This window comes from Meriones unguiculatus, chromosome 12 (assembly GCF_030254825.1).
Source record: "Meriones unguiculatus strain TT.TT164.6M chromosome 12, Bangor_MerUng_6.1, whole genome shotgun sequence".
Taxonomy (NCBI): Eukaryota; Metazoa; Chordata; class Mammalia; order Rodentia; family Muridae; genus Meriones; species Meriones unguiculatus.
This window is the reverse complement of record NC_083360.1, coordinates 62,886,560-62,910,529: the sequence shown is the minus strand read 5'-3', so window position 1 is coordinate 62,910,529 and position 23,970 is coordinate 62,886,560. Positions and strand designations below refer to the sequence as shown.

General features: G+C 38.7%; 1 protein-coding gene across 1 annotated transcript in view; it reads right to left on the bottom strand.

The window, feature by feature from the left end:
• Ccdc171 (coiled-coil domain containing 171) overlaps window positions 1–23,970 on the bottom strand; it is a 324,843-nt gene that overhangs the window by 273,972 nt on the left and 26,901 nt on the right. Inside the window, exon 7 of the mRNA XM_060365796.1 lies at window positions 8,707–8,853. Within this exon, the coding sequence (XP_060221779.1) occupies window positions 8,707–8,853 (147 nt within the window). The remainder of the gene's footprint in view (window positions 1–8,706; window positions 8,854–23,970) is intronic.

The window sequence follows — 23,970 nt, the reverse complement described above, 5'->3', positions numbered from 1 at the left end:
CTACTTACATCCCATGCTGGGTGGTGTTTTTCAGGTTCCCTCTATTCAGCCACTTCTGGTGTCTATTTTATTTGCCCTTCTGAATGACAATTAAGCATCCTCCCTAGGGTTCCCCTTGTTACTTAGCTTCCTTAGGTCTGTGGATTACAGTATGGTTATATTGTATGGTATGGCTAATATTTGCTTCTAAGTAAGCATATACCATGCGTGTCTTTCTGGTTCTGGGATACCTCACTCAGGATGATCTTTTCCAGATCTATTCATTTACCTACAAATTTCAATAATGTCCTTGTTTTTAATAGCTGAATAGTATTCCACTGTGTAGATGTACTACAGTTTTATCCATTCTTCAGTTTAAGGACATCTGGATTGATTCCAGTTTCTGGCTATTATGAATAAAGCTGCTATGAACATAGTTGAGCAAATGTCCTTGTTGTATGGTGGAACATATTTTGGGTATATACCCAGCAGTAGAACTGTTCCAGTTTTCTGAGAAAACGCCAGATTGATTTCCAAAGTGGTTGTACAAGTTTGCACTCCCACCAGCAAGGGAGTATTCCCCTTTCTCCACAGCCTCACCAGCATGTGCTGTCACTTTAGTTTTTGATCCTAGCCATTCTTATACGTGTAAGATGGAATCTCAGTGTCATTTTTATTTGCTTTTCCCTGATGACTAATGACAGTGAACATTTCTTTAAGTGCTTCTCAGTCATTCGTGATTCCTCTATTGAGAAATATTTTTTATTTCTTATACATATAATTCTGTAACCAATTAACAATCTGGTTCCTACTCAAAAACATCAAGAAGTACTAATTATCCAGGGCAGAACAAAATGAAATAGGTGGAAAATAATAAGCTGGAGATCACATCATTTTTTCACACCTTCCCATTCAGAATGAAATGCCCAAAAGAAAACAAACTTACATGTTGTTTATTATGACTACAGCTATCAGTAAATCATCAGGCAATAAAAAAAATCACCATCTTTAAACAAATTCCTCCAAAGAGTGGGATTTATTGATAAACATAATTAAATAAATTCCCTCATATTTTTTTTTTAATCTTCCAGTCTGGTGAATTAACTCTTAAATCCAGCAAAGGGTGCCAATAATATCAACCTGCAAGTCTCTCACCCCCCCCTCTTTCACCTCAACACACACACTTCCTGTAACACTGAAGAATGCTAATATGTCATAAAATATATCATTGATATTTAATTCTAATATAATCACAATATTGGTAGCAAAAAGCATAACATAATCCTGATTAAAGTTCAAATTCAATCCAAAGTTTTTAATTTAACTATATTTAAGTTACTTATCAATATATATCTTAGCCAATAGTAAAATATATCTGTTTACTAACACTGAAAACAACGGTCTTCTGTATATCACATAAAATCAAACATATTTTTACATTTATTTAATGTATGTATATGTCTGGTATGTATAGATCAGAAGCCAACTTGCAGGTATTGGTTCTCTCCTTCCACCAAGTGGGATCTGGGAATCTAACCCAGGTCACCAGGCTTAGTACAAGTATGTAATTCTTTATAGAAGACATACCCCGCTAGTTGATGATTGACATGTCCTTTATCACAACATACTTGCTGAGAGACGTTTAGCTCAGTAAATACTATGGGGTTAATACAGCTCTCTTATCTTATTGTGTATCATTAAATCATGTTAAGCACAATCAGATAACCTATCACCCTTAAGAAAGTGAGTTTTCACTCTTCAAATAAAACAATGTCTAGAAGGCTGCCCCACCCAGCTTTGGGAGCACACTACTTATCACAAACCAGGCACGTGCTGCCAACCCATGTCAGCGGCAGGACAAAGCAAACACACCCAGATGTTCTCCACATTGCGTCTGTTCCTACAGCTTGCGTGGGCTTATTCCAAAAGTTTTCTCATAGATGTGATTCTATGAGATGTCATAGAATGTCATAGATGTCAGCGAGTGTGCTCAAAGTCTAAAGAAAACAACTGCATTCTCAGATAACAAGTGTGAACGAACCACAGTCATGCCTGATTTTTCATATGAGTTCTGGGTTGAAACTCAGTTTTTCATGTCTACACAAGTATTTCATTGACTGAATTATCTATCTCTCTAGCACTTAGAGGGGGGTATTTGTGTCTGTATGTGTTTATGTGCTCATGGGAGGTATATAAGTGTGTGTATACATACATGTATGCAAAGGCACACATGTATTGTATAGACATACATGTGGAGGCCAGAGATCAACTTTGACCATTGTTTCTGAGGTCTGTTCCTTTTTTTCTTTTTTCTTTTTTTTAAGTCAGGGTTTCTCTGTGTAGCCTTACCTGTCCCAGGCTACCTTTAAAGACCAGGCTGGCCTCAAATTCAGAGAGATCTGCCTGCCTCTGCCTCCCTGAATGCACCACCTCCCAGTTTCTTTCCCTCTTTTTTAAGACAGGGTCTCTTATTGTCCTGGTACCCAACAACTAGGCTAGGCTGGCTGGACAGCTGTAGAGGACTCACAGGTAAGCCCTGGGAGAGCCAGGAATGTTAAAAGCATGTAGGATTGTCTCCTAAGCCTAACTTTAGCCCTAACCCTCAGGTGTACACCTGTTTTCTGCCAGGGAAACTGGGAGTGGATATCACCAATAGCCTGCTGACATGTGCTATCTGTAGGGCCAGGCCACACCTGCATCCTCCAGGCTATTATGTCTATCCCAGTCTCTTCCTCCCTACACCTTTGTCTTGAGCACTGTTTCTCAGTCAATAGAACCCATCCTTAGAGGAGATGTCACATGTATTTTATAGCTTGGTGGTCTCTAAGACCAGACCATACTGATCCTCTCCTAGGCTCTTAAGGGTGTTTTGTTTTGTTTTGTTTTGTTTTGTTTTGTTTTGTTTTGTTTTTCGAGACTGGGTTTCTCTGTGTAACAGCCCTTGCTCTCCTAGACTCACTTTATAAACAAGGCTCTCCTCGCCATTCAATACAAACTTTATAAATGATCCCTTGGGGATGGGGGGAACCCTTCAACATACAGCAGTAAGATTTGTGGAAATGTACTAAAGAGCTAGAAATAAACTGGGTGTGGCAGCTAGGTCTTTAACCCCAGAACTCAGGAGGCAGAGTCAGGTGGATCTCTGAGTTCCAGGCCAGCTTAAACCCATTCTTATGGAAGGGGTCACAAGTACTTTGCAAAAGAGTTTTGATACAGTCATGCCTTGAGCTTTATCATGAAAGCTGTCACCAGAAAACTTTTTTCCAAAGTTGTACTGTACTTAAATATGCCTAAAACAAACTGCCCAGTGACTTTAGAAGTTTGAACCAACACCAGCTGAACAGGATTTCCTTCTTGACTCACACAGATTGTTACTCTGCTGGCCTTAGTATTTGCAGAGACCCCACAGACAGTGTGCCAAGAAATCTAGCTGTCTGCCTCCCCAGTGTGGAGATTACAAGTACGTGCCTCCATGCCCAGATTTTTCCATGTCTCAGGGAAACAAACTCAGGTCCTCTAGGTCCCTAACCAATGTGGGCTATGAGTACTTACATTGCTGTGTCTCACTACCAAGATGGTTCAACAGATAAAGGTGCTTGTCTCCAAGCCTAATAAACTGAATCTGAACCCACACAGTAGAAGAGAGCCAACTCTTAAAGTCCTTTGACTGCCAGGGGTGGTGGCACACACCTTTAGTCTCAGCACTGTGAGTTCAAAGCTAGCCTGGTCTACAAAGTGAGTCTAGGACAGCCAGGGCTCTGTGACACAGCAAAACCCTGTCTTGAAACGAAAAAAAAGTCCTTTGACCTCCACATGTGACACATACATACATGCACACATGCATATACACACACATAAGCACACATGCAGACAGACAAAAATGTAACTCAATAAAACACTGAGAAGACACCAAAATTCTTACTCAGCAAGGACTGAGTGACAGAGCATGTTTATTCACCTTATAAAACGGTTCAGTGGCGAAAGTTCATCTACTTTTAGAATTAGTAACAAGAAATCAGACAACACAAATGGGAATATTATGAATAAAATTTGTGATCACAGCTCCTGCTCAGTGTGGTACTACTAATTTCAATTCTTTCACAACTGACTTCACGTTTGCTGCCAAGCCTGACAAACTAAGCTCAACCCCAGAACCCCAAAGTAGAAGGTGAGAATAAATTACTATCAACTGCCCTCAAGTCCACATGTACATGGTAGCACATACCCATGTGAGGACACGCATAAACATACAAATAAGCTGTGAACAAATAAATAAATGTAATTAAAATCTTGTCTTTACCTTTTCCTCAGCAAGTACAGTATTTTATATTTTTGCTATATTTCCAACTTCAAAATCCATTAGAAACATATCCTACTGTGTTTAAATGTATAATACTTACAAATAGGACCAAACACCCACGTACTTTGCCATTTGCCTACTTTACAGTTGGCAATCAGCCCAAAGGAGCACTTTAAAATGATGCACAAAGGCCTTAAAAAGATGACTTCCAAGGCCTCCTTCGTGGGCATCAGGGAAACTGAAGCTCATTTTTCCTTTCCCTTTTCCCTCAAGATGAGCAGGCATTTAGTTTCCAACGCTACTTCCCCTGCCTTTGTGCTGCTAGCACAGGACATGACTGACAGAGGCAATTCAGCACTTATTTGTAGATCCTCTCTCCACTGCAATCTTCAAGAGGCTCTTCCATTCACTCAGAATTAGGTTTGCATCTTCTCTTGTCTCTTTTTTATTGAGTTAAGGTTTATTTCCCATGATAATAAACTATCCTTATTATAAAGAGGTTTACAAAAGCTATAGACATTCCTTTTTCCAGTTCACTTTTCTCTTAGTTTTACAGTATCTAGCACCAAATTTGTAAAATTGAACAAGGAGTTTCTTTTTTTAATCAAAGAAACAATTGATCCATGTTACAATGGCAAAGCCATGCAATGGTACCACATTTTATAAACATACTATGTATATAAATTTCTACATAAACATTTTTTACCCAGGCACATTAAGAAACTATCTTGATATAATGTAACTATTAGAAAATATTTACCAAAAAATAATTAATCAATTAATCTCACTTAAAAGATTCACCAAAAATGTAAACCATTTACTACACAAATATTCATTATATTAGATGCTTTAGCATGATGTTACTGACATTAGAAATATTTTTAAGTTAAAATATTAAAATTTTCAGCCTCATTAGAAATTTTTCTATAATTCTATTAAAATGCCACTTACAATTATTTAAGAAACTAGAATTACTGGTAATGGTCTACAAAGTTGACTAAAAAATTAGCAAAAAATGTTCTCCAGAAATTTAACTTCTTGTTCATTATGTCACCATCTACGCAAACAGCTAAATATATTCATGTCAAAATAAAATAAAATTTAAAGGTGTCTAAATACAAAAAAAAAAATAGATGAGTAGATGATACCTAATCCAATTTTTAATTCACTTTTTATAAATAGACTAAAAATAAAAACAGTGGGGCAAATGAGATGTCTCTGCAGGTAAAGATGCTTACCAGCAAGCCCTACGATCTGAGTTCACTCCCTGGAACCCACGTGGCACAAGGAAAGAACTGAGCCTGCAGTTACTCTGTGACCCTCATGTGCACACTGGGGCAAGTTTAGGAATATACATACACACACCACAGAAGTGAACAGATGTACAGAAGAAAGAAAGAAGTTGTTCCCAGCTGAGCACACTCTCCTGGGAGGCTGGAGGACTCTTAAAGTGGGTTTTTGGGGAAGCCCTGTGTGGTCTAGCACAACCCTTCCCTCTACTTCCTGACTGCTCCCTCTGCTGTGATGAACTGTACCCCCAAACCTAAACCCCAAATAAATACCTCTTCCCTAGAGTTGCTTCTTTCATGTATTTTACTATAGGAACAAAAACCTATACCACGTAACTAAGAACAGCCAGACACCAATCTAAAATTGGCTGCTCTTCTAGATTCAAGTTCTGGCATCTTTGTGGCCGTTCACAACAGTCTGTAACTTTGGTGCCAGGGAATCCAAGGCCCTCTTGTGGCCTCTGCAGGTACCATGTACACATGTGATACATGAACATACATAAGAGCAAAACACATACATACATAAAATACATATATACATAAAATTAATTTAATGTTTTAATAAAATTAACCTAAAGTAATTTTAGTATAAGTTAACTGATAACACAGCAATTAAACACTTTACAGGAAAAAAAAAATCAATACAGGATTACCAATAAACACATCTTAAATTTTGACGTTAAATTTTTTCTCCAATAAGTCAAAATTGTCTCACTTAAAACTAGCCACAGGGCCAGGACGGTGGTGGCACACACCTTTAATCACAGCATGTGGGAGGCAGAGATAGGTGGATCTCTGAGTTTGAGGCCAGCCTGGTCTACAAAGTGAGTTCCAGGACAGCCAGGACTAAACAGAAAAACCTTGTCTCAAAAAAAAAAAAAAAAAAAAAAAAAAAGGAGGGGCTAGTAAGAAAGCTTAGTAGGTAAAGGCTCTTGCTGCCAAGAATAATGACCTGTGTTTAGCCTCAGGATACACATGGTAGAAAGAAAGAAAAACTGCAAGTTGTCATCTGACCTCTATACATGCTCCATGGCACATGCTCACACACGCACAAATAAATGTAGGGCTAGAAAGATGGCTCAGTGGTTAAAAACACCTGTGGCTCTTGCAAAGGAACTTGGTTCAATTCTCAAATCCAGGTGTGGCTGACAAACATCAGTAACTCCAGTTCTAAGGGATCTGAGGCCCACTTTTGACCTCCAAGAGTACCAGACATGCATGGGATGCACAAATACACACGCACGCAAACAGTCATACATATAAAATAAAAATAAACAATTTTAAGTATTAAACTGATTAAATTAGCAACAAAAAGAAACTCACTACCACCTAATGTTGCTTCACAACTACAAAGTAATTAAAATGTTTTTAAAGGTGATCACATGGTTTGATAAACTCAAAATATCTGGGCACAGGAGTCTTTTCTGAGACTGATACTCCAACCAAGGACCATGCATGGATATAACCTAGAACCCCTGCTCAGATGTAGCCCATGGCAGCTCAGTATCCAAGTAGGTTCCCTAGTAAGGAGAACAGGGGCTGTCTCTGACCTGAACTCAGTGGCTGGCTCTTTGTCCTCCACCCACCCAAGGTGGGAGCAGCCTTGCCAGGCCACAGAGGAGGACATTGCAGCCAGTCCTGATGAGACATGATAAGCTAGGGTCAGATGGAAGGGGAGGAGGACCTCCCCTATCATTGGACTTGAGAGAGGGGCAGGGAGGAAATGAAGGAGGGAGGCTGGGTTTGGGAGGGAATGAGAGAGGGAGCTACACCTGGGATACAAAGTGAATAAACTGTAATTAATATAAAAAAGTATTTAATTTAAAAAAAGAAATATAAAGTCATATGAATTACAGCATTTGAAAAATCTCCAAGTAAAACTTGTGTTGCATTTCTATATCCCCTTACAGTAAAGTTTCCAAAAGCCCAAGCCCTTCTATTCAACAGAATGCCTGATCTCTCCACCCAGGTATTTAACAGACATGTCAAACTTGGCCTCGTCCATTCAGAAAATGAAAATCCCAATCATCTATTTATTCAAGTCAAAAGCTTTAGCATTGATGATAGGGTCTGTTGCACACACCTGTAATCTCAAAACACAGGAGGGTGGGATAAGTGGACTGTCATGAGTTCAAGACCAACCTGGCTTCAAAGTAAGTTCTAAGCCAGCCAGGAGAAAGGAACATAGGTAGATAGATAGACAGACAGACAGACAGACAGATACACACAAATGGAAAAAAAAAACAGGCATGTGTGAAAACTCAGCAGGTAAAGATACTGCGGAAACTTATGACGTGAGTTTGAATCCCAGAACCTACAGTGGAACCAATTCCTGCAAGTTGTTCTTTGCTGAACACACACAAGCCGTAGAAATCATGTGCATGTGTATATACAATCACACACATATACAAACTTTCTTAATGATAAACTATTAGTCGTTAATACTAAAAATGTCTATCTTTTTTCTTCTCACAACTCAGTAAGCCAAAAATCCTGTTGATTCTCTCAAAACACATCCAAATCTTGCTATTTCCTTCCCAACTACCTTAGTCTAAAATGGAACTGAGAATACAACTTAGTAAAAAGTACTTGCCTAGTATTTATTGCAAAAATAAATAAGTAAATAAGCCATCATAATCATTTAGGACCTGTACATACCAAACCTTCTCTAGTGCTTTTCTGAGCCTCAAAAATGTAAAGAATCACTTTCCAACTTTCCAAGTAGCCCACAAGAAATACATATTCACAATGAGCAGGCTTGGGGCAGCAGGATGGCTCAGCAAGTCAGCATACTTGCTGCCAAGCCGGACAGCCTGAGGTTAATCCCGCAGGGCCAGTGGACAGAAGAGGAGAACTAAGTCCCTGCAAGTTGTCCTCTCATTGCCGTTCAATTAGCATGGCGTGCACGCATGCACACGTGTACACACACACACATACACACACACAAAATACAAGTAAATAAATGTAAAAATTTAAGGAATAGCTTGTTTTAATTAGGGGGAGGTGAAAATACTTTATTAAAGTATAAAAATGTTCAAAGGAGCCGCACCTCCAATAGCAGTGGTCCCATGTCCCCTGCCTTACCATGTGAAGTCTACACAAGTCACGTGCAGCTGTTATAGTAACTGGTAGCCATACCTCAAACTCTTTCCTCAGGCGCTCCTCCCTTTGAGTGCTAAACTCGAGCTCACTCGTCTGCCGCCGCAGAAGGTCCGAGCAGTCCGTGTGCTCTGCTTCTAACTGTTCCACTTTTTTCTGCATATTTTGCACAGCACTGTCTTGCTCCTAGAAAATAATCCAGTGGTTTGATTCAGCGGTTTGTAAGCTCTTAGTGACTCAAAGCTGCTCTACAGAAGGCACTGAGTGAAACCTGTGGTTCATGTGGAACAGTGAACTAGCCTGAAGAGGTAGACACATCTCCTTCAGTGTTTCAGAATGGACATGTAACTTCTGTAATCTCATAAGTATGATTAAAAAATACTATAACTAAAGTTATGTATAGAACATTAGAATGTCATACTCGTTCAAATGACCCTGAGGGTATTTGCAACAATGTTGTAGTTCAACTGTCATATACAGTTTCCCCTGTCATTAATATACATAAGTATTCAGGAAGAATATGTCCCTTTGTGTGATAAGCGCGGATTTGCTTAAATGTGAGCTCATGGTACTTAACTATTGCTTAGTGCTCTTAACATTATAACCACTAGATGGCTGTGTTTCATTTCCTCTACAATTTTGAAAAGGTTTCAAAGATAATAACTAAAGGTTCTCTATGTAAATAGCTGTCTTTTTTCCAATTAAACCCAAAAATCATGTCTGGATTTTATTCGACTATAAAACAAAATTCATATGTATAGCATAGGTATTATCCATAATAACTAATCTAAAATAATCTAGGATCATCATGCTCACCTCAAGCTTTAAAAAAAAATCCTTCTTTCCCACCTTTTACCCACCAACATACATTGATACACACAGATTGGGGGAGTCCCTGGCCATTTGAAACAGAATCTGGGTACATAGATTTCAATTACAATTCTCCAGGAAAAACTGTTTTTGTTGTTTTTAAGTACCACTGTTACTGGACAAATTCAGGTTACCTTTTTGGGTTTTTTTGTTTGTTTGTTTATTTGTTTTGTTTTTTCTTAAGAAAAGCACTTAAAAAGCACTCAGAAGCTCATGGCCATTTTATTAAGTGTTTGAGGAAATAACAGGGCAAGCTATAAATGCCAGCAGCCTCTGGGAAAACACAGATATTGAAGAAGAAAAACGCCATTCCTTTTTGAATAAGGGCCTAAGAAAGCCAGCATGTCCAGCAGTTCAGACTGCCAAGCAGCTGCATAAGGAAGGAGGAAAGAAACAGTGACAAACCTCAGATGGGCAGAAGAAGCATGCTTAGGCTGTGGGCCATTTTCCTAAACAAAGGGGGAAAGAAAGACAGAAAGCTCATGCTTTTTTTTTTTTTTTTTTTTTTTTTAGTTAGAACTCAAATTATTCTTTCCACATCTCCTCATTATGTCCTCAGGTAACTCAGCTTTCCTGTGGGGTGGTCTCCCAGCCAGGTAATCAACAGGACCACCTATATTACATCTTAAAAAAGAAGAAAATGGTATCTAATATTCTGATCTTTGCAGCAGATCACAATGGCATGTGTGCCAAGGGCCAGAGGTAGGGTCTATTCTTTTTACCATGAGGAAGTATTTTCCCTTAATATGCCTCAACAAAGCCCTGCTACCTCCACCTTCTTATGTGTTGGCTTAACACATAAGTTGTGGGAAAGGCACTATTGAGGTTCCCCTTTCTAGGGTTACCAGAAAAAATAGGAGGTGACCACAAGGAACAGGACCATCGTCAATGGCCTCCAAAGCTATTCCCTATAACACTACTTTCCATACAAATATATACATACTTCCAAGAATTCCTAGCCACTCAAAAAATACATATGACTGGAATCTAGGTACATAAATTTGCTATCAAAACTATCTGGAAAATATATTTCATATGTAAAAAGTTTCAAGAACATTAAGCACTATACAAGTGTAAGAGTCCATCATTATTTACATCAGTCTCACTCCTTCAAGCAGTTACTGAGAATATTAAATTCACTTTGTAGGCTGCCAGGGTCCAGCCTGGGTGAGGCTTGAAGAAGGGTAGACCCAAGAGAAGAACCAGACTTAAAACACCATTTAGTTTTGTTTCATGAGAGATGGGACAGAGAGGAAGCACATCTCAGTATGGCTTGACCCACTCTGACAACCAGTGTCTCTTACAGGCTTTATTTATACACAAAATCATTTCCTCAAAAATTTTAATTATTGATTATACAGCTTTGTCTTCCTTGATTACATAATTATATTGAAATAAAAGAAACAAACAGCAAATTTCATTGAGAATTAAAAATTAACATTATGATAAAATCAGTTTTCTTTTTTCATATTGAAATAATATTTTGTATGGTTCAATATTTTTTCTTTTTTTAATTAATTTTTTATTAATTACAATTTATTCACTTTGTATCTGTGCAGGGGGTCTAGGTTATCTGCATGCATGGTCCTTGGTTGGAGTATAAGTCTCAGAAAAGACCTCTGGGCACAGATTTTTTGATTCTGTTGCTCCTGTCCCCTGCAGGTGTTTCTATCTCCCCCTTCTTTCATAAGATTCCCTGCACTCAGCTCAGTGTCCAAGTGGGTTCCCCAGTAATGGGAACAGGGACTGTCTCTGACATGAACTCAGTGGCTGGCTCTTTGATTACCTCCCCCTGAGCAGGGAGCAGCCTTACCAGGCCACAGAGGAAGACAATGCAGCCAGTCCTGATGAGAACTGATAGGCTAGGGACAGAGGGAAGGGGAGGAGGACCTCCCCTATCAGTGGACTTGAGGAGTGACATGAGAAAAGAGGGAGGAAAGGTGGAATTGGGAGGGAATAAAGGGGAGGACTACATCTGGGATACAAAATGAATAAAATGTAATTAATAAAAAATTAAATGAAAAAAGAAAAAAAAAGATTCCTTGCACTCTGCCCAAAGTTTGGCTATGACTCTCAGCATTTGCTTAGATACCCTCCTGGGTAGAGTCTTTCAGAGGCCCTCTGGGGTAGGCTCCTGTCCTGTTCCGTTTTCTCCCTCTTCCGATGTCCATCCCATTTGCCTTTCTGAGTGATTGATCATCTTACCCAGGGTCCTCCTTCTTGCTTAGCTTCTTTAGGTGTAGAGATTTTAGTATGTCTATCCTATATTATATGTCTAATATCCACTTATAAGTGAGTACATACCCTGTGTGTCTTTCTGCTTCTGGGATACCTCACTTTCAAAATTTTCTTCCTTAAGATTGGTGTCATAAAGCCTCAAGGTCACAGAAATGCTAGACAGGATGACTCTATTTGAGTTTGATTTCGTTTCACTTTGGCACAGAATTAGTAGATCAGAAGTTATTTCCTTCTACCTGTTATGTCAAACTTATCTTTCTATAGAAGTCCAAACTCTCTGACCCTTGTTTAATTATTCCTTTCCTTCCTTTGCTTTTCTTTTATGTTTGATATAAGACCAACCATCAACTTTTCCTTTGAGTCTTAAAACTTTAAATGGCCTTTTCTCAAGCAAAAGCAGTCTATCCTTTGTTTTTCTACAATATCAGAAAAGTCCTGATCTGACAAGCTGCTCAGGAAGGCTGGCAGTTCACTGAGCCAAAATGCTTTCCTCTGCATCTTTGTCACAAACCCTTGTTTCAATACGTTTCCTATCTTTATTATAATCCTGTAAAGGATAGAAGAACATCAGGATTCCTTAAACTGCTTATTTTGCCTTCAGGAAGGTACCAAGGTCTATCCCTCAAAGGAGTTCTCAGACAGTTTTAAAAAGGAGCAATATCTTGCAACATGACTGTAGATCATTCCTGTGATTTTTTTGTTTTGTTTTGTTTTCTTTAGGGAGAAGGAGCAACTACTTTCCGCCTTTGTACTAAGAAATTGCCTGTTATTGAATTTTAAAATTAATAGACTGGTTTCTTTGCTGGAAATTTCAAGGCATCCTAATATTGACTCCATCCCATGATTATGAGTAATTCTTTTACAGCTATACAATGAAAAAGACAAAATGTGGGGCAAAAAGAAATACAAATGTAGTTTGGAGAGGAAAAGAACACTAGCAAGCTTAATGTTACAGTCTTGGGCTAAAAGAGAGTCTCCAATAATGAGGAGGTTGGTGCCAGGGTGGGAAAGTGGGGACAAATCAGCACTGGAATAAACAGAAGAGTGCCCTTGGGGAAAGACCCCACCCAGCTAAGCTTCCAAGTTGTGAAAGAAAAAAATGCCAAAGGAATTTCCAACAATCAAAGGCTGCTCTAAACTGATTCAGTGGGAGGTAGGGGTACCTCAATCCCAAGTAGCAGCTGAACTTGACAGTGTGATCCACATGGTGCTGGCGCTAGAGTCATGACAAAATAGGAGTTAGGGGGTCCTGGAATGTTCCTCCACAGTGTCACAAAGCCACTGAGATCTGGTAAGATGTAGCATGAGCGCCCAGAGCAGGCAGGAAGCCCTGAGAGGCCATTACATGAAGCTGTGAATGTGGAACCTGAGTTTCACTGGAAACCCCAAGATGTTTGAGGTGTCAGAGCCATGAGACATCTTAAAGAAAGCTGCATACAGAGAGAAGAACCAGCCCAAAAGAAAAGAGTATGTTACAGGCAGCGAAGCTAAAAGGGCAGAGTCATCTAAGCCCTCTGACATCAGACATGGAGCTACAGGATTTGGAGTTTTATTTGATCACAAGCCTCCCTTCCAGAATGGTCACGTATATTCTGTACCACTGTATCTTGCATGCATATAGTTTTATTTTTTATTTTATGGACATTACAGTTCTAAAATTGCCTTGAGTCTCGGAAAAGGCTATGATTTGAACTTTAAAAGTGTTGAGACTGTGAAAGACTGTGGAATCAATCTCTCAAGGTTGGGCTAAATACATTTTTCATTATGATATGGCCATAAAACAATGGAGTCCAGGGAACAGAATGTGGTGGTTTGAATAAGATGTTCCCCATATTCTCAAGCATCTGAATTGGTCCCTAGCTAATGACCTTTTTTGAGTAGGTTTAGGAGGTACAGCCACTGAGGGTGGGCTTTAAGGTTTCAAAGTAACAAATGTGTATTTGTTACTCTTCTATTGCTATGAGAAAATACCATGACCAAGGCAACTTATAAGCATAGCACTTGAGAGACCAAAAGATTAAAAATTAGCAGCTATTATTAATTAAGGCGTGAACTAGGTGGATGGAGAAGTCCAGTAATGCCCTGAGGGGAAGGACGCCTTACTGCATTCTTTCCCCACCCACTAGAGATACAGTTGCTAGGAAACTGGCCCATCCCCCCTAGGAAGGGACACCAGGTCATTATGGTCTGGGGACCTTCCTATAGCCAATCAATTCAAAATGTAGCATTTTGACCAATAGATGCTTGCCAGGCAGGAATTGCCCCTGCCTTGGGCATGCTAGGATGGACCAGAATCTTTAAATCACCCAACTAACCTGAGCATGGCGCGCTCGGCTTCCACTGCTTTGGCGGTGGGGGGTGTGGGCCCAAGCTGCGCTTGTAATTTGTAATAAAAAGAACCTCCTGTATTTACAGTCGAGTCTAGTTATTCCTGGTCTTTTGGGGTTCGTGAACTGGGCAGAACACACTTACATTGCATTTTCAGAGGTTAGAGTCTATGAGGACCAAGCAAAGGCATGGTGTCAGGAACAAGCTAAGAGCTCATATCCAGATGCTCAACTAGGAGACAGAGAAGACACTGGAAATAGCATAAGTCTTTTGAAATCTCAGAACTCAATGCCAGCAACACACATTGTCTCACAAGGCCTTACCTCCTAATCCTTCACAAACAGCTCCATCTGGGGACCAAATATTCAAACATACATGCCTAAAGGGGCCATTCTCATTGATTATACCACACCATATGCTGTTTCCAGTATGTTCTCTGTTTCCTGCTGGAAGTTCAATATTGTGAGCTTTCAGCTGTTCCTGCTGCCATACTTCTGAGCATGCTGTTCATGGATTCATCCCTCTGAAACCATAAGCTCACAATAAATCCTTTCTTCTATAAGTTGCCTTGATGACAATGTCTTATCACAGCAATGAAAACTTTACTTAGACAAGGGAGACAAACCATATTCAAACTAGCAAAAATTTCACTTAGGTATGAGAACTGATAAAGGCTTAGTAGTTGTTTAGAGGTAGAAAGAACTTACTTTACAACTTAGTATGAAACTACCAGGGGATATACTTCACCAAAGTAAGAGAAAAAAAAAGGGAAAGACACAAAAAAAAAAAAAAATTAAGAAAGAAAATCCCACATAGGAGAGATGCCCAGGAGAATGGGGGAAAAAACTACGTCTATCAAATCTGCAACACTTACTGCAGATGTACTGAGAACTAGTCAGAAACGGCCTGCCATCTGTACCAATGCAATGAGCCCCAATACAATGCAGGTGAGCTCCATCTACCTTAAACATGGATTTGGCTCCTATCAGCCATGTAAGAAATGAGTTTCTCTTCTCAAATATTCATTTCACTTTGCAAAAGGATCATCTCCATGTGGCCTACTCCCTACAGATTCAAGTTAGCTTCACTACAACTTCCTTCTGACGTCCTTCCTACCAAGTGGAATTAGATTTTATAAATTGTATGCTTCTGCCAATGTACAGTAAACATTATACCCATCCTATATAAATCTGACCACAATCAGGTTTTTTTGGTGTATTTGCTAGTTTTACTATAGGTAACTTTTCTATATGAACATTTCCTTTTTCAATTTTTTTTAACCTGAGAAATGTACTTCATACAGTTCTTGCTGATTTCAGTCTATCATTAGTCTACTTTCCCCATACAATCAATATACCACAAGTGGTTTTATGTGGGATGTGTGAGTTGTATAAAATCACACCTATATGGCTTAGATAGGTAGATAAATGAACAGAGGTAGCTATGTCAGCTGATCTTTAAAAATTAGGAACAACTACCCTCAAATACTCTAGCCCCATTCTTAAACTCTTCTTCATTCTTACTGAGGTCAGTTGCCTATGGGGAATCTTTGTGCTTAGGATATACTATTAGTAGTGGAAAGGGACTGCTGACAGTGGCTGAGTACAAGGAACATACAAGGGATTGACAAAATGTTAACAAAAACAATTATGCATGAATGCCATAATAAAACTTATTATTTAGTCTACCAACTTAAAACTACAAAAAGGGCCAATAAGATGACTCAATGGGTAAAGACAATTGCCACACCAGCCAAATAACCTCAATTTGATCACCAGAAGCCACATAAAGGTGGAAGGAGAGGACTCAACCAACAAGATATGCTCTGGTCTCCACACACAGTAATAGTAATGAATTTTAAAACACATTAAAAGAGTATACTGGGCTGTGTGCAGTTGTGCACACCTGTAATCACAGAACTCGGGGAGAGGCAGGTAGTTCTCTTAGGTTCGAGGCCAGCCTGGTCTACAAAGCGAGTCCAGGACAACCAAGGCTACACAGAGAAACCCTGTCTCAAAAAACAAAAGCAAATTAAAAAAAAAAAAAAAGAGTATACTGTTTATGCCTATATCGGCAATATATTTACCAGCTAAAAGGCACTGATTCCAAGTTTATAACTAATAGCATGACACACAACTTCACTTTCTTTAGAAACAAATGTGATTGACAAATATTTCATATGTAGAGCAGACCTTTAGTTAAAATCGAAGTAGTACCAAGAATTATCTAAATGTCTAACGTACTTACTTTGACTCAATTATTTTTGCTCTATTTGAGTAATATCACACTTCTTTGGTATCAAAATGTTCTGTGTAGTAGTTACTTTTCTAATGCTATGCTAAAACATAATGACTAAGGCAACTTATAGAAGGAACAGTTCATTTGGGCTTACAGCTCCAAAGAGATAAGAGTTCATTACCGTCACGGCAGTAAAGTGTGGAAATAGTTAGGCAAGACTGCCAGAGCAACACACTCACATCTCAGGCAGAGAGCACACAACAGAGGGGCATATTGGGAATGGCACCAGGCTTCTGACACTTCAAACCTCACCTCCAGTGACAACCTCCAGCAAGGCCACACTCCTCAACCTACCAAACCCTACCATCAACTGGGGATTAAGTGTTCAAACACCTGAGCATCTGGGGGACATTCTCATTCAAACCACCACAGCTGCCCTTCTTGTCTGCACATAACATGATAGAGATTTTTTTAATTCCCCCTATAAACAATACATTTTACAACTTTAAAAAATAAATGTGTTACAAGTCGGTACTGAAAATATATTTATTCTAAGAACTCTGTTACTTTCAAGAGCAAACATTTTCAAAAGCTATCTCAGTGGTTAAGAGTATTGGTTGTCCTTAAAAAAAACTTTGGTCTGGTCTCCGCACCCACATAGCAGTTCATAAACATCTGTAAGCCCAGTTCCAGAGGATCCAATACCCTCTTCTGGCCCCTGAGAGCACCAGGTACCAGGCACCAAGCATGCATATAGTGCACACACATGCATGGAGGCAGAACACTCACTCACACACTCACACATACCTTTAATCCCAGCACTCATAAGGTAGAAACAGAAGGTTCTCTGAGTTTTAGACTAGCCTGGTCTACAGAGTGAGTTCCAGGGACAGCCTAGGCAACACAGAGAACCCTGTCTCAAAAGAAAATTTAAAAATATTTTTGAGAGTAGACTTTTTGTTGCAAATAGTCCAGCTTCCCCGGGCAATCCAGTGAGTCACTCTCAGTGTTCAAGAGAGCGATCTGCAGTTGGGCAATGATGCAGCACACCTTTAATCCCAGTCCTGGGGAAGCAGAGACAGGCAGATCTCTTTAAGTTTGAGGCTAGCCTTGTCTACAGAGTGAGTTCCAAGACAGGCAGGTTTACAAAGAGAAACTCTGTCTCAGAGAGATAGACAGACACATATATACAGACATACATACAGATAGACAGTAAAAATTAGTCGTCTCCACATTAAAATTACTTCTCTAAGTATTAGAGAAACATGTTTCACAGAAATTACTAAGCAAATGTCAAAAGACATTTCTACAGCTGACATTTCATCATTTTATAACAATGCAATACCACCCAATTATCTTATTTTCCTGTGCTTTTAGGGCATGATATAAAAAGAAACCTTTGCTTGTTTTATGATCCTTAAGTATTTCCCCCATTCAAGCAATTTGAAAGCTTTGGGTCTGACTCTTAAGTCTTTGTTCCACTGTAAGCTGTACCTGGTACTAAGATGGCCTAGTCTCATTCCTTTGCAGGGGTTATCAAATTTCCCATCTATTGAAAAGACTGACCTTTTCTAAACATGTTCTTAGCCCCTTTGTCAAAATCAGCTGGATGCAGATGCATGGTTTACTTTTAGACTCTTTCATTGGTCTGTCTGTTTTTATGCAAATCCATTCTTGTTTGACCAGTACAAACCAGTACTTGACTTAATAAAGTCAAGTAGCACAATGCTCCTTCCTGGTTTGTTTTTATTTTGTTTTGTTTTGTTTCTTAAGATTGCTTTGACTATAAAGGGTTTTATAATGGTTCCATCAAAGTTTGGGGTTTGATTATGGTGGTGGTGGTTGTAGGATTTTTTTTTTTTAGTTTTGCAAAGATTGTCATTGTTGTTTATTTGGTTCAGTTTGGTTTTTGAGACAGGGCCTTGGGCTCCTGACCCTCCAATGATGAGGCGGCACTCACTGCTGGGATTATAGCCATGCAGCACCGCATCAGGCTTCATCACTGGTGTTATAGCAACTATTTCACTGAACCTATAATCACACCCCATGTCTGCTCTGTGACTACTCCTGGGATATGTCAATACACTAACAGGGCATTGGATAGACCAAAGAAACAATTCCAAACACTTCCAGCCTGAAGAACTAAGTACCAGGGCCACTTACAAGAGCATGCAGCATGGATATTCAGAGCATCTCTGAAGCTCCCTGGCCAACTTGCAATTGCCTCTAAAGATAGTTGCTCTAAAGCAGTTCCTCTAAAGATAGTTGTTCTTCCTCGGCAATTGCTCTCTGTCTCTAACACTGTGGGAGGGTCCTTGTAACGTCTGTCATTTCATGAGCCGAGCTTTGAGCCCCTTTCCTTCCTCATTTGGAGAAAACAGCTACACAAAAGTGTCAATAATTTTATATGTGCTAAACACATGCCTACAGACAATGTTTCACACATAGAATCCCTGTAATGATTTAAACTCTAAAAAAAAAAAAAACCTAATTCTCAGTCAGACAAAGATTAATTGTAGTACATACACAGAACACAATTATACCACAGTCAAACTGAGTGAACCAGAGCTATTAACTTGTCTAAATTTCACAATCAAACACCAAAAGGACAAGCTGCACAAATACACATATTGTATGATGTTCCACCTATATATGTAAAAGGCATAAAATGCTAAGAAACAAACCAAGTAAAAGCATATCAAAGTATATGGAGAATACTCAATGCCAAGTTCAGAATGGGGCTCTGCTATGGGATGGTACAGTGATAAGTTGAAGTGATTCAAAATGGTCTTCAATAAAAATGTACTGTGCTTTTACATCTGAAATGAGAGGAGCAAACACTAAGATGAAATATATAGTAGGTGCTAGTTACAGTGCTTACACTAGGTATTCGTTTCTAAGTGTTCCAGTACTTAAGTGTTTGGCTTTACTAACATAATCCAAGCATGGGATGTGTTGTAAGATACAGACTAATTTGCCAACATCAAAATATATTTAACTTTAACTTTTGTCACAGAATTTATCTTCAAATCAAACAAAAAGCAATCTCAGTTCTTGCACTAGAAAATATAAGACTGACCAATGGGATGAAATAGTAATTCAGACACACTAGAAACTGGCTGAGTTCTCTCTCCTATCCACTAGAGGGAAGTGTTGAACTTAAAATGTTTTTAAACATGGCTTGTTTTTGAACTGACATTTAAACGTCACAGGAAACCACATTGTGCTGTTAGAAAATAAACTTGTTTTCTTTCCACATCTTCTATAAACATATGCCCAAAACTATAATTCTTTATATGTACTTACGTAAACACTTCTCAGAATCTAAACTATAGCTTCAATCCTGAGGAATTTTAATTACAGAAAGAATTTTAATTGAAGAAGTATATTTAGAAAAGTATCAGAGCAAACATGCTCCTTCTAGCTTAGAAAGCCCATCAGTGTGGCTGTCTATAACACTAATTTGGCAATGGGTTGTCTCCTCAAAGAACCAGTCCAAAAACAGTTTGTTCCTGTAGTGTAAAGCATACACTGCACAGGCTAAAGAAATGGCTCAGCAGTGAAGAATATGTATTGCTCTTCCAGAGGACTCAAGTTTGATTCCCAGCACCCACATCAGGAGGCTCACAACCACATCTAACTCCAACTCCAGGGAATCCCACACTGTATATGTCTGTCCCACACCCATAACTAAAAATAAATTTAAAAAGCAAATTTTGTAACCATACAGAGTCATAAGGGGTCACAGAGAGAAAAAAAATTAAAGAAAAATAAACCAATAAATAAATAAGCTATACAGTGTGTCATAACTAACATAAATCCATATACTATTTAAGGCTGATCACCTTACAGTCTTTCTCTCTACACCTAGACCAGCTGTGGGTCTCTAGGTTAATCACTGTGTACCACAGATAAAAGTTTCTATGATGAGGGTTAATGAGTGTATTAATCTATGGGTATAGCAATAAGTCATTAGGACCCAGTTTAATACTGTATCTATGTAGCAGCATAAAAGTAGTAGGTTATCTTTGGATAAGGAATGGGTTTCATCTTGTGTATTGAGACTTAAAGCAAAACAAAAAGTCTCATGATGTTAGCAGCCGCTAACATACCAATAGGCATGTCTGGCCAAACCAGTTCTTTCCTCTTCTCGCCTCTTCTCCTCCTAGCCCCTCCCCTGCCCCTCCCCCTCCCCCCCTCCTCCTTCTCTCCCTCCATGGCTCCTTACTAATTTCCTGACCTTTTGTGTTTCCAAATGAAATACACACATCCAAAAGTCAAAGCTAGCATCCAGTATATGAGAGAAAATGTGATGTTTGTCTTTCTGGGTCTGAGTTACTTTACTCAGAATGGCTTATTGCAGCTCCATCCAGTTGTCCACAAATTTCATTTTTCCTAATAGTTGAATAATAATTCCATTGTGTAAATATACCACAATTTCATTGTTCATTCATCAGTTGAACATTTAGGCTGTTTCCATTTCATGTATATGGTAAATAGAGCAATGAACATGGGTGAGCAGGTAACTCTGAAGGCTCAGAATCATAGGAAAAAGGATGAGGAAAGATTATATAAAAGCCAGAAGCAATGGATGAGTACAAGAAAAAGCATTTTCCAGACACAGGACAGCTGTACATATGAACATAGAAACTCAAGGTAGTTGTGACAGCACACAAAACGCTTGTGAGGCTCAGGCCACATAAAATTCCATATGTAAATCTATGAATATAATAAATCACATAAATGGGCTCGAAGACAGAAATCCCATGATCATCTAAATGGATGTAGACATGGCTTTTGACACAATACAGCATCTCTTTATTATAAAAGCTCCAAGTGGGGTAGTGAAATGGCGCCCAAGTAACAGTACTTACCAACAACTGTAATGATCCAAGATCTGGATAGTACAGAGGCTTGACTCATGCAAGTTCTCCTCTGTCTGTCTCTGTCTCTCTCTCTGTCTCTGTGTATGTATGTGCCTGTCTCTGTCTCTCACACACACACAAAATAAATGTTTAAAACTTTTATTATATTTAAAATTTTTATTTTGTTTAACAAGATCTAAACAAACTGGGGATAGAAGGAATACATAACAATATAATAAAAGCTACATATGACAACCCTATTGCTAATATACTAACTCAAAACATTTCCACTAAAATCAAAAGCAAGAGTGTCTAGTTTCAATAATTTTATTCAATATATTACTAGAAGTCTTTGCTACATAAATAGAAAAGAAGCAAATAAAGGGATACAATTAAGAGAGCAAGAAGTCACAGCATCCTTACTTTAAGATTATATTATTCTATCCATCATAAAGACTACACCAGAGGCTAGGCATGGTAGCACATGTCTTTAATTCCAGATATTTTTCTTTTTTTATAAATTTTATTTTATGTGCATTAGTGTGAATGTGTCAGATCCCTTGGAACTGGAGTTACAGACAGCTGTAAGCTGCCACATGGGCGCTGGAAATCAAACCCAGGTCCTTTGGAAGAGCAGACAATGCTGTTATCCACTGAGCCATGTCTTCAGCCCCTAATTTCAAAATTCTAAAAGCAGAGCTTGGCAGATCTCTGTGAGTTCAAGAATAGCCTGATTGTACATATAAAATTCCAGGCCAGCAGGACAATAAGGCAATAAGACAATAAGGCCTATCTTAAAAAAAAAAAAAATACTCCATTTGAAAACTCCAAGAACTAATAAATACATAATACATATATCTAAGTAGCAGGTTAAAAATTAACACACACATACACAATGGCCTTCCTACATGCTTAATCAACACCTGAAGCGTGAAGCATGCTGAAGAGAAAGGGACCAGCAAGATAGTTCAGCAGATAGAGGTGTTTGCTGCCAAGTCTGATAAACTGAGTTCAAACCCTACAATCCACATGGTAGAAAAAGGAAAAATCATAGTTTGATCTTCACAAATGCACTCACATGCATACACACATTAAATAAATAAATAAATAAATAAATAAATAAATAAATAAATAAATATGAAATGAAAGAAGAATTCAGAAGAACAATCCCATTCACAATTACCAAAATGAAAAATAAAAATATGCCAGTCAGTGGTGGTGCATGACTTTAATCCTGGTACTCGGGAGGCAGATCTCTGAGTTCCAAGACAGCCAGGACTACACAGAGAAACCCTGTCTAAGAAATATATATATATATATATATATATATATATATATATATATATAAACACCCGTGAAAGTGAAAGATATCTTAATGAAAACTTTAAAATATGAAATTTTAAAAAGACAAGAAAATAAAAATGACTTCCATCCTCATATATTCAAAGAATGGATATTTTAACAGTGTCTATCAAAAGGAGCCTACAGATTCAACTCAGTCCCTATCAGAATCCAAACACCATTCATCACAGAAATAGAAAAAACAATTTTACAATTGATTTGAAAACACAAAAGACCGTGGTTAGCCAAAGCAATTGTAAGGGGTAAAAAATAAGGCTAGAAGTATCACCAAACCTAAGTTAAAGCTCTAGGACAGAGAGATAATAACAAAAACAGCATGGTAAAATACAAAAACAGGCATGTACTTAAAAGGGACATCATAGGTGATCTTCACATCTACAGACACCTGGTTTTGACAAAGATGCCTCAAATAATCCTTGGGAAAGACCTCCTCATTAACAAAAGTTACTGAGAAAGCCAGCTATCTACACACAGAAAAATAAAACTAGATCCTCATCTCTCAATCTGCACAAAACCAACAGGATCAAAGACCTAACACAACCTGAAACTCTGGAACTGCTAGGAGGAAACAGTCCAGAAACGAGCATATGAGAACTTTCTGAGAGGGTTCTAGCCACTAATGAAAGAAAGACAACTGCTGACAAATTGATCTCAAGAAATTAAAAAGGTTCTGTACAACAAAAGAACAGTTAGTTGTGTGAAGAGATCTCCTAAAGAATGAGAGAAACCAGGGTGCTGGAGAGATGGCTCAGTGGTTAACAGCATTGATGCTCTTCCAGAGGACCCTGGTTCAATTCCCAGCACCCACATGGCAGCTCACAACTGTCTGGTCTATAACTCAAATTCCAGTGGATTCAACTCACTCACACAGACATATATGCATGCCAAAACCTAAATGTACATAAAAATAAATAAATTTAAAAACAAGAATGAGAGAAAACAAAATAAAATAAAAAGACACATGCACAGTGGTGCATGCCTGTAATCCCAGCACTCAGGGAAGCAGAAGTAGGTGAACTGCTGTGAGTTCAAGACCAGCCTGGTCTACAAAAGCAAGTCCGGAACAGCCAAGGCTACACAGAAAAACCCTGTTTCAAACCAGCCCCCTCCCCCAAAAAAGATAGCATCTTACCTTGATCATAACATCCATCATCCATCAGAGATGACAGATGGCAAATGGTGGCCTTCAATGTGTGGAAAAGGGAAACCCCTACTCATGGCTGATGGCAGAACAAACTTGTGTGGCCACTATGCAAATCCCTACGGAAGTCTCTCTAAAAGCTAAAAGTAAACTACCATATGACTCCTGAGCATGTACCCAAAGGAATCTATATCCTACCACAGAGATACCTGTACATCCATACTTACTGCTACTCTATTCACAATAGCAAGGAAACAGAAT